Source organism: Enhydra lutris, unplaced genomic scaffold (genome assembly GCF_002288905.1).
Source record: "Enhydra lutris kenyoni isolate GAN:26980312 unplaced genomic scaffold, ASM228890v2 scaffoldscaffold86, whole genome shotgun sequence".
NCBI classification, from domain to species: domain Eukaryota; kingdom Metazoa; phylum Chordata; class Mammalia; order Carnivora; family Mustelidae; genus Enhydra; species Enhydra lutris.
Window position 1 is genome coordinate 6,182,878 of NW_019154170.1, and position 15,382 is coordinate 6,198,259.

The 15,382-nt window shown below is 63.5% G+C and overlaps 1 protein-coding gene across 1 annotated transcript; it reads right to left on the reverse strand.

The window, feature by feature from the left end:
• Positions 1-5,075: 5,075 nt before the first annotated feature.
• LOC111161820 (basigin (Ok blood group)) lies at positions 5,076-12,588 on the reverse strand. Its single transcript, XM_022525807.1, has 8 exons — positions 12,472-12,588; positions 7,704-7,860; positions 6,966-7,048; positions 6,695-6,839; positions 6,348-6,616; positions 6,024-6,048; positions 5,845-5,906; positions 5,076-5,745 (listed from the first exon to the last, which is right to left on the reverse strand). Exons 1-7 carry the CDS (start codon positions 12,536-12,538, stop codon positions 5,846-5,848), a joined length of 807 nt encoding a protein of 268 aa, XP_022381515.1. The 5' UTR covers positions 12,539-12,588; the 3' UTR covers positions 5,076-5,745; position 5,845.
• Between the last annotated feature and the right edge of the window lie 2,794 nt (positions 12,589-15,382).

Consider the following 15,382-nt stretch of genomic DNA (forward strand, 5'->3'; position numbering starts at 1 on the left):
CGGGGCAGGGCTGGGGCGGAGCCTCGGGGGGCGGGGCCTGGACCGCGGGGGGAGGGGCGGGGTGCTGGAGCCCCCTCCCGGCGCTCCGCCCCTCGATCCCGCGCGGGGGAAAACTGAGGCCAGGCAATCGGAGACGGTCCAAGGTCACGCGGCCTGAGGCCTTGGAGATCCGCTCAGACCTCGTCCCACAAAGGGAAACTGAGGCCGGCAAAGCGGAAGGACACGTCCAAGGTCACTGAGCCCAGCCATCGGGCCAGAGGCTTTGCGCTCCACCTGAGTCAGGGACCCTCCCCGCGTCTAGAGTCCACCGATCCAGAGGGCGCAGCCAGACGCGCAGAAATGCGACCGCCGGATGCCAGCCGCTTTCCTTTCTATAGGTTTGATAATTTCCGTAATAAAAGGATTTTTTAAAGGCCAAAAGAACCCTTGCTTTGTAATTTGAGGGCCCAGAACAAAAACACAGTGGGAATGTGTTGTGTGCGGAGGGGCAACATGGGGTCCATGCCACCAGTCTCCAGGTCCCCCAGTCATCCCCTTTCCCATCTCCTGCATGGGAGGAAAACTGGGGCCAAGAGGAAGAGCCACTCGATGCTGCTGGTGTCCCCCCACCCTCAAACAGTGCCCTGAAGTTTAGTGGGGGGCTGTGGTCTCCTGTGAGACTGGTGGGCTTTAAAATGGGGAAGTTCCCAGGGTCATGGGGAGGGGGGGAACCCAGACTCCCTCACCATTTCCCACCAGATGCCCACATGGGCGTTCCACCGGACTGCTCCATTTCTCTGTCTCAGGCTTAGGCCCCCGCTGGCCACTCAGCCCCCAGCTCTGGGAAGACAGCTGAGGCTCTGTGTCTGGGGCTAGAGTCAGGTTGGGGGTTATCTGGCGTTAGGTGACATGGGAGCACAGGCCCAGGACCCTGTCCCTTGGTCCTCATCCCAGCTCAACCAGAGTGTGGGGGGAGGTAGTGAGAACCGGGTAATGGAGAGAGACAGGAGAGAGAAGGAGCCTCTGGCCCCCTGGGAGCCACCTACCCTCATGGCACTTTTCAGGGGGAGCCACCACCTGCCAGTTTTTCTGGCCCACGAAGGCAGAAATGTAATTTGTCTCTGCACACAGCAGGCACTCCTGGGCGACCGAGGGAGGGACCGAGCCGGGCCATCTTGAGCCCCCACCAGGCTGCCTCAAGCCCCGGAGACTCCCGTGCTTCTGCCAAGCAGGTCTGGCATCCCAGGGGGCTGCTCCCAAGAGCCTCAGACCAGGCCAGACCTGCGGCTGCAGGTCTGGGTGGGCGGGGCCGCTCTGGGTCCTAAGGGCGAGGGAGCAGCTGGGTGGGCCGCAGAGTCGGCAGTGCCAGGCTGCAGCCGGCCCCTGGCAGATGTGTGCTCCAGCTGAACGGGCATCTTTTATGCTCACCATGGGAGCATGTCAGTCTGGGCAGGCCGCCAGAGCCCCGGGGCTGAGGCAGAGAGTGGGGAGGCGGCGGACCCATGGCCCAGCCTGAGGACCCACTGCGCTTGGAAGGGAGAGAGGCGGGCCTGGACTGTGAGCCACCTAGGGGGTCCTGGCCCCTCTCTGGGCCTTGGCGATCCTGTCCCCAGGTCCTGACGACTCCTCTCCACCCAACAGACCCCACCTTGGGCCAGACGGCCACCAGCTCCCCGTCTCTCCTACTCCCTCTTACCCCTTGCCGAGGGCACAGTACTCTTTTTGCATTCGTTCCACAAATGTTTACGAAGCACCTGACCCAGGGGCTGGGATTCCGCCCACCCGCTCTCTGCTGACAGGAGCAGAAGGGACCATCAACATAGTAAAGGTTACGTTCAATAGACATTCTGTTATCCATCAGAAGGTGCTACACAATTCAGAGCCGGGAAAAGGATGAGAAGGGTGCTGGGGGTGATGTCTGAGGGAAGACCTGAAAAAAGGAGGGCTGGTGCCAGGAGCGCATTTGTGGGAAGAGTTTGGCAGGCAGCATGGTCCATGCAAAGGCCCTGAGGCAGGATGGTGCCTGGCTTGTGGGAGAAGAAAGGATCTCAAGGTCCCAGGGGTGGGAGAAGGTGAGTACCCTCAGAGACGACAATCATCAAGCTATCAAACCTATCAAACCGTGAGTCAGTTCACAATGGTCTGTTGCCTAAACATGCTCTCGGACCCCTCACTAAACCCCAGGGGCGCCTGGGTGGCTCAGGCGTTAGGCGTCTGCCTTCGGCTCAGGTCACGATCCCAGACCTGGGATCTGCATTGGGTTCCCTGCTCGGTGGAAAGCTTGCTTCTCCCTCTCCCACTCCCCCTGCTTGTGTGCTCTCTCTCGCTGTGTCTCTGTCAAATGAAAGGAAAGAAAGAAAAACAAAGAAAGAAAGCAAGCAAGTGAGCCCAATCCCTTCCTACCATCTGGTTTGCCCCATTCTTCCTCACCATTCCTGGGCCCCAGAAGAGGCTCTGGGGGGCACCTCCTGACCTCCCAGCTGCCCGGCTCCCCAGCCGCTCTTGGCATTCACGAGCCTGCTTCCTCTCTAGTTGGGGCAAGTCCAGGTTGAAAGTCCCGAAGTCCCTAGAGTTTGGGGACCCTCTGGGTGAAAAACAGACCCGGAAGACAAAATAAGGCCATGGCCTGGTGACAGGTCTCAGTGTTCAAGTCTCAGGGGTGGCCCGGAGAGCCCACTGCCAGACTCGCGAGCCACGGGATGTCCCATCACCATGGTGACAGGTCAGAGGGCTTAGGTCTGAGAGCCACCGTGGTGCAGGGCCAGCCCCGGCATCCCGCCCACGGGAGCGAGTGGCCGCGGGCGGAGCAGCCCACCGCCTTGGCTTTGTGCTGTCTGTCCTACCAGGTCGGGGTCCCCAGCTCAGCTGACCTAGGGTTCACCAGACTTTCCCTTTCCTTACAGAGATCACTCCCCTGGTAGGTGCAAGGATGGCGTAGGAAGACCGAACTCTGATGAAGCCCCAACACCTCTCCCACTTTGTTTCTGCTCCCTCTTCTGCTGCTGGGCGAGGCCCTCATTGTAACGCAGGGGGTGCCCGGGGGGCTCCCGGTCTGGGGGGGGTCCCAGGGAAAGAAGGGCGACCCCGTCTGTGGGCCCAGAGACGCCAGCGGACGCTTCCAAGTGTCACCAGCTCTGTGCCCTCGCTCATCGGGTGGACACCCCAGCCCTGCCCCTCTGCCCCCCACCCCAAGTTGGGAGTCCCCAGACGCTGGTTCCGGAGCCTCCACGCACTCGCCAAAGACGATCTCACCGAATCCTGCGACTCCTCCATCCCACTCTGGGGAAACCAGGGCCGGCTTCAGCAGCCGTTGACGAACTCCCCCCCAGCAGCAGGGGGCAGCACAGTGCTGCGCACCACGGACGGATGGATGGACGGACGGACGGACGGGTGAGTACTTCTGGGCTTAAAGATGTACAAGGCTGTTTGGGAGTGACCCCATTTCTGCTCATTGTGTCCGTGTGAGGGGCACCTCTGCGGGGGGGGTGTCTCTCAAGGAAGGAGGACCAACAAGAGGTCAGCTGAGGTGGCCATGCCTCACTCGCCATATCACAGACTTGCTCGGCCACGCCCCTCCAGGGCCCAATGCTCTGCCTGCCAGAAGCCACCACACCACCCTGAGTCCCTCGACCCTGTGCACCGGGGTGCAGCACAAGCGTGATGAACGCAGCCATTGCCTCTCAGGGGACACAGACCCCTAGCAACCCAATGCCCACCGCTCTGACTTTGGGGGAGGAGGCAGTTGCACCCAAGCTCTGGGGCCCCCCAGCAGCGTCCCCAGCCAGGGGCCAGCCTCTCACCACCTCCCCTACCCTGACCAGGGCCAGCCCCCAACAGAGCTCCCGGCCCCAGCCAGGCCAGGGGTGCCCAGCCCATGTTGCTAGTGTCCCCAAGGAGCCCCAGGCTTAGGGATGTTGGCACAGGCATGTCCAAGTGGGGGGTCCGCGGGGCCAGATGGGTGCAACCCCAAAACCTCCATAGAGGAGGGGCTCCCTGGGCCCTAAGCCCTGCTCCGTGGCTCACCCACAGCTCCCTCTGGTGACGGCGGGAGGGAAGAGCCAGGCCGGCAGCTCCCCCAGCTCTGGGGACGTTAGCTCGGTTCCTCCCCAGGATGTGGGGGGTCAGGCACCCCCTAGGCTGTGGTGTGCATGGCCGCCATTAAAGGACCCCGCTCCGTCCACAGAAGCCCAGGGACAGCACCCACAGCTGGATGCGGCCATCCTGGGGGCCATGCCGAAGCCTGGACCCAGTGGGGACGGGCGCCCAGGGCCACCATCCAGACGGGCCGCGCCTCCCACCTCAGAGCTGGGAGTCAGACTGGTGGCTCGCAGACCGAGCCTGTCTTCAACGTTTGGGGATTGGCTATGTTGGAGCTTTTCCCAACATCAGATTTCACGCCCAAACCCTGCTTTCTGGCCTCCAGTCCCGCCGGAGGTCTGGGCCCACGTCCAGAGGGGAGGCATACAGAGTCCCTTGGGCAGCAGGGTCTACCTGCACGAGCCTGTTCCCTTCCCTGGGACAGCTTCCCCTCTAGTACCAAGCAGGAGGCCTGGAAGGCACCTGCTAGAGCCCCCAGGTTGGGGGAGGCCCTGCCTCCTATCTGCTCCCCCTAGAGCACAACCCAGCCCCTCACCCCGTCCACGTGGCCCGATTTGCTCCAGTGTCAGGCTGTGATCAGCCAACAGGGACCCCCTTCTCTTGGGCACCAGGCTCAGGAGGGCCACCTGTCTTTCCAGGCCTCAGGCACCCCTCTTGGGCTGGAACAAAATCCCCAGGGGCTAGCTCTGCTGGGGACACCTGCTGGGGCGCTCATGAGGTCCTGGCTGGCCCACGGCCCTCACACGTTCCAGCCCAGGGCAGGGGTGAAGGCACTGTGGGTACGAGTTGCCTGTCCTGGGGGGCCCAGCCCTGCTCTGGAGCACTCACAGGGCTCTTTGTAGTCCTCTGCATGCCCCTCCCCCGCTGCGCTGGCAACAAAGCTCCTGGCCAGCCTGTCAGCCCTGCCCCATCCCCAGGACCCCAACCACGCCACCCTGCGCCCCCGCTCGCTCTCCTGGAAGACCCAGTCGGCGCGTGCAGAAGCCCGAGGAGAAAGAGACAGGTCAGCTTTTCTTTATTGGTGAGCAGGCAGGTGGTGGGCCAGTCAGGACGCTGGTGAGCAGCTGGGGCGGGGGCTTTGTAGCTGAGGCCGCTGGCAGGTGCACGGAGGGCGGGGGAAGGCCTGGTGGGCCTGCCAGCAGCTGCACGACACACACCCCAGGCGCCGCGTCAGCACAACTTGAGACTCACACTGGGCATGACCTGGGACTTTCCACAGAGGGTCCCAACAAGGCCCAGCAGCCCCAGAAAAAGGCCAGTGTGCCCTTCACAACCCCCACTACAGGAGAGATGGCTAAATGCCCAAGGGACAGCGAGGGGATGGGTTGTGGGGACAGGAGGGACGGGTGGGAGACATGGGGGAACAGAGAGGGGACAGGTGGGCAGGGGCAGCTGAGGGGACGGGCCGAGGACAGGAGTCTCGCAGGAAGCTCACGGCTCCCCCGAGGCGCTCACAAATCTTTAAAAAGGAAAAACAAAACCCCTAAGGAAGGAATCCTATGTGTAGAAAACCCTAGTTTAAAAAAGGAAGAAACACTGTGATCTGACCCACGGTGTGTGTGGTCTGCTTCCGCGGGGCAGGTCTCCTCTGAGAGGAAGAACGCGGGGTCTGCAAACACCGGATCTGCAAACAGCAGGCTCGGAGCTGCTCCAGATGGAGGCCAGCCGCTGCAGGGGCAGGAGGGGCTCTCAGAACCTGAGGCCTGCGGGGCAGGCACCCCACTCCCTCGCCCTGCCCCCTGCCCTCCCCCCCTTCCCGAGCCTCACCTCAGTTGGCGTTCCTCTGGCGCACGTTCTTGCCCTTGTCGTTCACGTGACCGCTGCTCTTCCTGGGGTAGGAGGGCGGGCCTCTGGTTGCTCAGGAGGCCCCACAGAGGCCCCTTGGCTACCACTGTCCAGCAGCCCACACAGGGCCCCACCCCGCCCCGCACACCCCCCAGACTTACAGCGGCGCGGCGCCCGCGTCCTCATCTGTGCCGGTGTGCAGCCACATGCAAGAGGACAGGCCGTCAGAAGGGGCGTTGCACCAGGCCCCTGCAGGGCCCTCAGCGTCCCCGACCGCAGAGACAGGGAGGCAGCCCCGCCCCCGGGACGCGCCCCTCAGAGCGCACGGTTCGGGGGGGCGCCCACCCACTGACAGCCCCGTTACTGAGGCCGGAGAGTCCCCCGGCCGGGGACCCTCACCCCACAGCACCCTCCTCTGTCCGGAGCTCCTGGACAGCGGCCCCTCCCCAACCCAAGCCTACAGGAGCACAGGGCACGCAGCTCACCGTCCAGGACCTCATCCGGCTTCCGCCGCTTCTCATAGATGAAGATGACCGTGACCAGCACCAGCACCTCGGCCACGATGCCCAGGAAGGGCCAGAGGGCAGCAAAGCGGTTGCGCACGCGCAGCACGATGACGGCCTGGCCGGTGCCCTCTGGGCTGGTGCCATTGCACACGTAACTGCCCGGGTCTGCCTCCAGGTCCAGGTCTGTGATGCGCAGCTCTGTCTTGGTCTCCGACGAGATCACCAAGTACTTGCTCTGGGAGCCGTTGCTGATGACCTGGGGGCAGGTGGACCTTGTAGGTGCCCAGGCAGAGGCCGAGGCTAGGGTCAGCCCGTCCCCCGTGCACACATCTCTCACCTCCCCGGAGTTCTCCATCTTGTACCACACCCATTCGCTGACCGCGGGAAAGGAGTCCGACTTGCAGCCCAGCACGACCGTCTCCTGCTCTGTGGCGTGCTCTGACCTCTTCACGGCCTTGATGTTGGGCGGCCCTACGGGGGAGAGCGGGCAAGGCAGGGGCCTGAGCCCACGCTCTGCTGCCTCCCCGGCCGGCCTTGCGGGGCTGATGGGCAGCGTCGCCCCCACCCCCGGATATGCCAGGGGCCTGCCGAGCTCACCCTTCACCTGGATGTTGGTCCTGCCCGCGAGCTCTGGGAGGAAGATGCACGAGTACTCCCCAGAGCGCTCCCCCAAGTCCACTCTGCAAGCAGACACACGGCAGTGAGCGGGGCCCGCGGGAGCACCAACCCTTCCTGAGTACAGCTCGCGCCACAGGGGACTCCCAGCAGAGTCAGGGCCAGGAGCGGTCAGGGGGTCACAGTCGGGAGGGACGAGGCGGCATGGCGTCAGCACAGGGAACCGGTACCCCTCCCTGACTGGCGGCCTGCTTCCATGAGTCTGCGCCCAGCCACCCCAGAAACCAGAAACAGGACCCTGCTTCTAGAGTTGGGCCTTCCTGACCAAGACAAGGCCGCAGAGCAGGGTGCCCTAGAGTGCCTGAGGCCTCGGGGGGCCAGGGAGGGGAGACCTCAGGCTGGAAAGAACCCAAGTCTGCCCGCCCACCGAGCCAGCCCCCTGGGGAGAGCAGGGAAGGGTCTCGGAGGCTGGCCCTACACTCAGCAGCCCCTGGCCCCTCGCTGGAGCCTGGGCTTTGGCCATCTCACAGCCAGGGGTGCGTGCAGAGCTCGTGCCTAAGATCTGTCCAGAGAGAGCCCACCGGCTGAAACCTTCGTTCCGACGGACCACAGAGGCCACTGGCAGCGACGACACATCGGAGCCAATGGGGCGCAGGGAGGGGCCTGGGGGGCGGCATCTCTGCAGGCCCTGGGGCTAACCCGCCTCTGGGCCCCACTCACTCAAACTCCGTCTTCAGGTCAGGCAGGGCATCCTCCTTGAGCACCTTGCCCCCCTTCACCCAGCGGTGGCCCGTGATCTCAGTGGCGCTGCTGTTCAAGGTGCAGGTGAGGCGCGTCTTGGAGCCAGTGTCATCGATGGAAGTCCAGATGTGGCTCACTGGGGGCCGCAGGGCAGGGCGTGAGCAAAGGGGTCAGGGCAAGAAAGGACCCAAAGTGAGGGCCCCAAGCCGCCTGCCCGTGTGCCCCTGGGCCAGCCTCCAACAGCCCCGCCACTACAGGCGGGGGGAGAGGCCGCGAGCCTGAAGCACAGCTGGTGAAGCACAGCTGGCTCCTCCCGCTGTGCCAGAGGGGCCACGGGGCTCCAAGCGGAGGGCTCGAAGCAGATTCCTGTCAGGAGAAATTACCTGGCTGGGTCAGGTGTGGGAGCAGAAGCCCTTGACTAGCCTGAGCCCGCGGACTGCCGGGTCCAGCCCAGCACACACCTGGCATTCCCTTTTTTAAAAGGCAGATCTCAGGACAACTGGGGGCTCAGTCAGTCGGGCTCTCGTCTTCAGCTCAGGTCGTGACGCCCAGGGCCAGGGATCGAGTCCCGCATCAGGCTCCCTGCTCTGCCTGTCCTGCACCCCCCGCCCACTGCTCCCTCCCTCAAAACACAGGAATCTTCAAAAATAAACAAAGTACATTTACACAGCCCAAGCCACCATTCCCTCACTGGACACCCTTGCCCATGCCCCTCCCCCTTCAAAGCAAGGCCATCCAAGGTGGGGCCTGGAGGGCCCCCCCCCCGCCCCACCCCTGGCTGGATGGCCTCTTCTGGAAGGTCAAGGCCTCTGCTCTCACTTGCCACAAAGCTACTATGGAGATGGCCCAGACGCCGAGGTGGACCCCCAGGGGCCCTTCCTCTCAATGTCCAACTAGGCGAACTTCCCCACGGGTCTGAGGTGTTCTCTTTAGGAAGCGAAGTGCGAAAACCTCTCAGCACCAGTGAGCAGCCTGATGAAGCAGCAGGGCCTGACCAGGGAGGGGGGAGCTGTGAGACTCAGGCAGGGGGAGGGGGACCACCCCCCACCCCCACACTAGAGGCTGGGCCGCAGCGGAGCAGCAAGCCCGCCTGGGTCCGCATCAGAGCCCTACCCCAGGGCTTGCAGCAGAAGACGCTCCGGGGCACGCCCTGTCCCTACCCTCCTCCTGCGGGAGGGCGGCCACTTCAGAGAGCAGGTTCCCAGACAGCAGTCTCAGGCCGGCTGTTAGCAACTCTGTTCAGCCCGCCACCAAATTCACGCCCGTGCCCAGAGATGCGGACACAGAGAGAGCCACCCCGGGCGACTGGCGACAAGCCTTTTCCCATTCAGTCTGTAAGGAGACGCCCACAGCATGAAGCCGGGTAAAAAACCCTAACAGGAGATGGAAATATCGACAAGAAATAGGGTCCATCGTCAGCAGACACCCAGGCAGTCACTAAGAAAGTTTAACCCAAGGGGGCGCCTGGGGGGTTCCGTCGGCTCAGGTCATGAACCTGGGGTCCGGGGATGGAGCCCCACATCATCAGGCTCCCTGCTCAGAAGGGAGCCTGCTTTGCCCTCTCTGCCCCTTTCCACCCCCTCCTTGTGTGTGCTCGCTCTCAAACAGATACATAAAATCTTTAAAAGATAGAAAGAAAGGAAATTTAACCCAAAACCTCAAAGGGCAGCAGGCCATCTGTACTGGAGGGTGACCCCGGCGGGGTGGCTTTCTCCCGTGACTCACGGGCAGGATGCGCCTGGCTCCTCCTCAGAGTCCCGGGTACCTGAGTCCTCCGTGGGCTGACAGCTCCCCTCCCCTGTCCCGCCGCGAACTGAACACACAGCCCTCAGCTTCCCACATGCGCTCCCACTCGGGGCGGGGGGGAGAGGGTGGCGGCCTCTGTGGGAGGAGGTTGGACCGAAGGCCACTGTGGATGGGACACAGGTCGTGGACCCCCACGAGGCGGACAGGAACTGCACGGAGGCCCCTCCCACCCCCGTGGGCCCTCGAGTACAGATGCACACACGCCGACACATGCGTGCGCACCACGTGTACCGCACACCAGCGCCCAGCTTCAGGCTGCGCCACAAGGCCTTGAGGGCTTCAGCCTTTTTGCTCAGGGCAAGGCAGGATACCCCCCAAGGTCCTGGCGACAGGTGGGCCTCCGCGTCTGCCCACCGGGGGTGGCCTGCAGGCCGTCCGCAGGACTCGGACGGCCCAATGACAAGCAGACAGGGGCGGGAAGCCGCGAGAGGGTTGACAGCCTTCTCGGCGGAGCCGTGTCTGCAGAAGGGTCCCCTCCCAGCCAGCTGCGTTTCTCAGGAGTCACGATTTCCCAAGACTGCAAAACCAGCCTTCCGAGCAGAGCTGGGAGTGGTGAGTCAGGGTAGGAAGTGAGGCCCGAGGCGGCCCTCCCCCCAGACAGGCCTGCCTCTCTCTGAAGCCTCACGACCCCGAGGCTGAACCCTTGTCCCCTCAGCCACGGGCTGCACCCTGCCTCCCTGGGAGACAAGGATGTGGCCCGAACCCCACAGGCTTGGGGGCTTCTCCCAACGAGGAGCAGGGGTGCAGGGGACTCCAGTCTGAGAGGCCAAGGCAGGCCCCCCCCCCAACACCCGTGTCTGAGGAACAACAGGCTAACACTCCTGCCCTACCTGAGGGTCACACGCGGCAGGGGACCCCACCTGGCCTGGCAGATGGGAGGGGCACCCCAGGGAATTCACAGGGGCAGGAGGGACGAACAAGGGAGGGGGCCAAAGAATAAAAACTCGGTTTTGGCCATGTGACCGCGAGCCTTTCCAAGTCAAGTCACCTTCATCTAAAAACAGCCGCCCCTCCTCCCCGCCCTGCGGCAGCCGGGCAGGGCACAGGGCCAGGTGGGCCTTATGGTAAACAGCCCAGGAGCAGGACGAGGCCGCCGGCAACCCCCCTTCTCCCCACCCACCTCCACCGCCTGCTCAGGTAGGAGGAGCGAGAGAACATTTCTGGGACGCCAGCCAGCGGCCCGCCCCGCCCACCCCCTGCACTTCGCTGGCGGGCGGCTGCAGCTCCCCTCCCCACAGGAGGCTCTGAGGCGGCCAGCAAACTGGAGTCCACCTCACCCCAACCAGGCCGAGGGGACCCAGGACAGTCCCGGAGCGCGCCCTGTCCTGCGGTCTCAGCCCATGTGGCTGCCAACCTGGAAGACACTTGCTGTGTCAGCCGAGGAAACCCCCTGCTGGCACAGTCCCCTGAAGAAAGTCTCTGGGAAGCTGACCCAGGCAGGAGAGGCGAACGGGGACGCGCAGTGTTTCTGAGTCCCCGGAGGGAGAGGTGCAGCTGCCAGAGCTGAGAAAGGACACGGTGCCCGTGGGGCTCGCTGGGTTAAGCGTCTGCCTTCGTCCAGGTCCTGGTTTTGGGGTCCTGGGACTCAGCAGCACATCGGGCTCTCTGCTCAGCGGGGAGCCTGCTTCTCCCTCTCCGTCTGCCCCTGCTCACCCCTGCTCATGCTCTCTCTCTGCTCACTCTCAATAAGTAAATAAACAAAATCTTAACAAAAAAAGTGAGAACGAAGAGCGCACAAATGCAGGTCCCAGGTGGATCCAGATGCCCGCAGACACGCGGAGCCCCCCCCCCATGGTGTGCGAGAGGGCAGGGACAGCCCAAGCTCCCGCAGCAGGGGTCCTCCAGCCTCCCTGGCAGAGCCGTGGGGACGGAACCCAGGAATGAGGTGGAGGGGGCAAGCTCGGGGGGCTGCGCCACCCAGCAGAGAGGTAAACCAAGAGTCCCCTCCCCCTGCCGGCCGCGGGCAGCGATCTGTGAAGGCTCGACTGGCAGCCTATCTTCCGCACTCATCTCGCCTGTGGGCTCCTGTCCGAATCCTCCAGAGACCCGCTGGCCGGCCAAAAGCGGGTGTGCCTGCCAGGGGCATTCAATAAACTGGAGGCGGCCAGCTGAGACCGGACGGTGGGTCAGCCGCGAGGGGCTGCAGCTCCTCCAAGAGGCCCGCGGGCTGCTGCCAGCCACCAGCGCTCCGGCCCCCTCCCTGCACTCTGCTCCCGAGGGCCCGCCCGGAGAAACCTTTACCCCAGAACACAACGGCAGTGTCCACACAGGAAGCCCACCTCTACCGGGAAGACCCAGGCTGTCCTGCTTCCCCCGCAGACACGCCAGAACCCGGGCTCCAGCGGGCGCGCCCGAACCACGTCGCCCACCCGCAAACCGTGGCCCACTCCCGGGAAGAGCTCCGGGACACACGCGCGTCCGGGGCTAAAAACGGCGCTCCCCACACTTCCCGCTCCGACCCGGGCTGCCCAGACGACCTCACGGCGACCTTGGCCCCCGTGCCCCCCCCCATCTGGGCCTCGGCCTCAGTTTCCCCTCCTGCAAAGCGCGGCCACCTCCCTCTGCGCCCCGAGGTCGGACAGAAACCCGAACCCGCGGAGCGTGCCGGCTTCCCTCCAAGGGCTCCGGCGTCCGGGCCACAGCGGGCGCAGGGGCCTCCCCGGGGCGCGACTCGGGACCCAAATCCTGCCAGGAATGACGACCCCCCGCGGGTCCGGAGACGCCCCCGGCCGAGGCGACCCCCGCGCGTCCCCTCGAGCACCACGGGGGCGCCCCGGGCCCGGGCGGACGACGGGCTCCGCTCCAGGCTTCGCCGAGGCCGCGCGGGGTCCCCTCGGCCGGGCACCGCCAGCTCCCCGCGGAGGGCGTCCGGGGTCCAGAGACCACCGCCCCCTCCAGCGCCCTTGGCCCCGCCCCCACCCGCGCCGGGCCGGACGCTCACCCGCCCCGCAGCCGACCTCGGCGCCCAGCAGCGCCAGCGCCAGCACCACGAGCCGCTGAGCCGCCATGTCACCACCGTCCGTGCCGTCCCCGCCGCCAACCGCCGCCCGCGGCGCTATAAGAACCTGAGGGAGGGCTGGGCGCGCGCGCGCCGGGCGACGTCGAGGGGCGGGGACGCGCACGGCACGGCGGCCTCCCCCCGCCCCTCCGCGCACGCGCGCGGACGCACGTACGCACGCGCCGGAGCGAGCGGGCTCCAGTAGCGGCCCACGTGACCCTGGGCCCCGCCCCCGCCCCCCCCCCCGCCCTGGGGCCGTGGCTGTGTTGCTAGGAAACGGGGACGGGACCTGCGGGTACTGCGCCGGGCCCCTCCTCCCTTTCTTCGCCCCCGCAGAGTGTGACGTCAGAACAGAGGCGTGTCCTCGCCGGGGCTCGAGGTCCCCGCCGGGGAGTGTGCGTGTCTTGTCGCGACACGGACAAGAAGAGCCGGGGCGGGGACCCCGCGGGCAGGTGGGACGCGCGTCCGGGGCTGCGTGGGCCGCCGGCCGAGCGGGCGCGGGGAGCCCGGTTCGCCGCTCGGTGCTGCGTGCGGGGTCTGCGCGGGCTCGTGCGGGGGCGTCCCCAGCCGGCTCTGCAGCTCCTCGTCCGCAACGCTTCCCGGCAGATGCTCGTCGCTTCCTTCCTGTTGTGCTCAGACTCGAAGCTTTATTTTTGCGCGTTTCTAAGATTCCGTGTTTGACGCGGCGCCGCGGGAGAGGGAGCACGAGCGGGGGTGGGGGGGGCGGGGAGCAGGCCCCGCCCGCCGGCTAGATCCCGGGACCCAGCGACCACGGCCCGGGCCTAAGGCAGATGCCGAACTACGGAGGCACCCGGGCGCCCCTAAGAGTTTATTCGTAGTAGTAGTAGTAATATCGGGGCGCCGGGGTGGCTCGGGTCATGGTCCCGGGGCCCTGGGATCGAGCCCTGCATCGGACTCCCTGCTCCGCGGGGAGCCTGCTTCTCCCTCTGCCACTCCCCCTGCTCGTGTTCCTTCTCTCGCTGTGTCTCTCTCCGTCAAATACATAAATAAAATTTTTTAAAAAAATAAAATGATAGTAGTGATCTCTACACCCAACGTGGGGCTCGAACTCACAACCCTGGGATCAAAAGTTGCGTGCTCTACCAACCCAGCCAGACGGGCACCACTACAACGAATATTTTTTTATTTTTAAAGCTTTTATTTATTTATTCATGGGGAGACAGAGGGAGAGGCAGAGGGAAAAGCAGGCTCCCCGCTGAGCAGGGAGCCCAACACGGAGCTCGATCCCAGGACCCTGGGGTCATGACCTGAGCCAAAGGCGGACCTTCACCAACTGAGCCACCCAGGTGCCCCACAAAATACTTTTTTAAATGAGAAAATAATTTCAAACAAAAATAAGGTAGTGTAATCTTCATGACCTACAGTTAGGCAGTGGTTCTTAAAAATGACACCAAAAGATTGATCAACAATAAAATATTAAAAACTTTGTGCTTCAAAGAACACCAAGAAGGAAGTGAAAAAACAACGCATAGAATGGGAGAAAATATTGGCAAATCGTGTGTCTGATGAGGAACATCTAGAATATGCAGAGGACACTTATAACCTGATTTAAGACAAGGACAAACAATCCAATTTAAAAATGGACAAAGGATCGGAATACAACACTTCTCCAAAGACCCACAAAAAGGCCCTAAGCCGGTGAAATGAAGCTTGCCAGTGGGTGCCGTCTGGGTACGCAGCAAGTCACTGCCACAGGGAGGCCCCATCCACAGCAACCAGGCGGGACGCTGTGATCAGAAGGAAACTCACAGGGGCACCTGGGTGCCTCAGTCAGTTAAGTCTCTGTCTTCGGGTCAGGTCATGGTCTCAGGGTCCCGGGATCGGTCCTGGGATTGAGCCCCGCGTCGGGCTCTCTGCTCAGCGGGGAGCCTGCTTCCCAACTCCCACTTGCTTCTCTGCCTACTTGTGATCTCTATCCATCAAATAAATAAAAAAAATTTTTTTAAGATTTTATTTATTTGACAGACAGAGAGCACAAGTAGGCAGAGAGGCAGGTGCAAAGAGAGAAGAAGGGAAGCAGGCTCCCCGCTGAGCAGAGAGCCCGACTTGGGGCTCGATCCCAGGACCCTGAGATCATGACCTAAGCCGAAGGCAGAGGCTTTAACCCAATGAGCCACCCGGCGCCCCAAAGAAAAAAAACTTTAAAAAAAAAAAAAAAAAAAGGAAGGAAACTGACAGGTGTGGGGCATGAAGAACCAAACTCTCACCCAGGGCAGGGAGGGAAAGAGCCTGACGCAGCCGCGGTGGAAGACGCCGCAGCAGTTCCCGGAAAGGCTGAGCCCACAGTTCCCGTGTCCCAGGTGTGCACGTGTGAACACTGACGCCGGCACTCCCGCAGACCTGCAGGCCGACAGCCCCACAGCGTGCCTCTTTTGTTTTCCTGGTCATTTTTAAGAACCGCAGATACGAGAGGGGCTCTGAAAAATCAAGAAGTCACCTTTCTGCCAGAGACACTTACAAGGGAAAGCCCAACGGCCAGCTCTCTGCCTCACGGGGCCAGGAAGGGGGATCACGGGACATCCTGCAGCCTTTCCCTGTCCACCTCTCCCAGCGGACCCCCCACCACCGTCCCAGCATCTGCTTTCGGCTCTAGCTGGAGGTGGTATTTAAGGGGACGCTTTGGTTATCCAGAGGGTTTCTCCGTGTCCCTGCGCGTCTCCCACGCACTGTACATGTTATTGGACTTCTGTTTCCTGCTCATCTGTTTTATGTCCACTTAATGATTCGACCTGCCAAAGCCCCTCGAAGGGAAGCAGGGTAAGTTCTCCCCGCCCCGTGGGTGAGGGAGGGCTGCTTTAGATCTGGGCTGGGCGGCTTCCTGAGGCTGTGATGT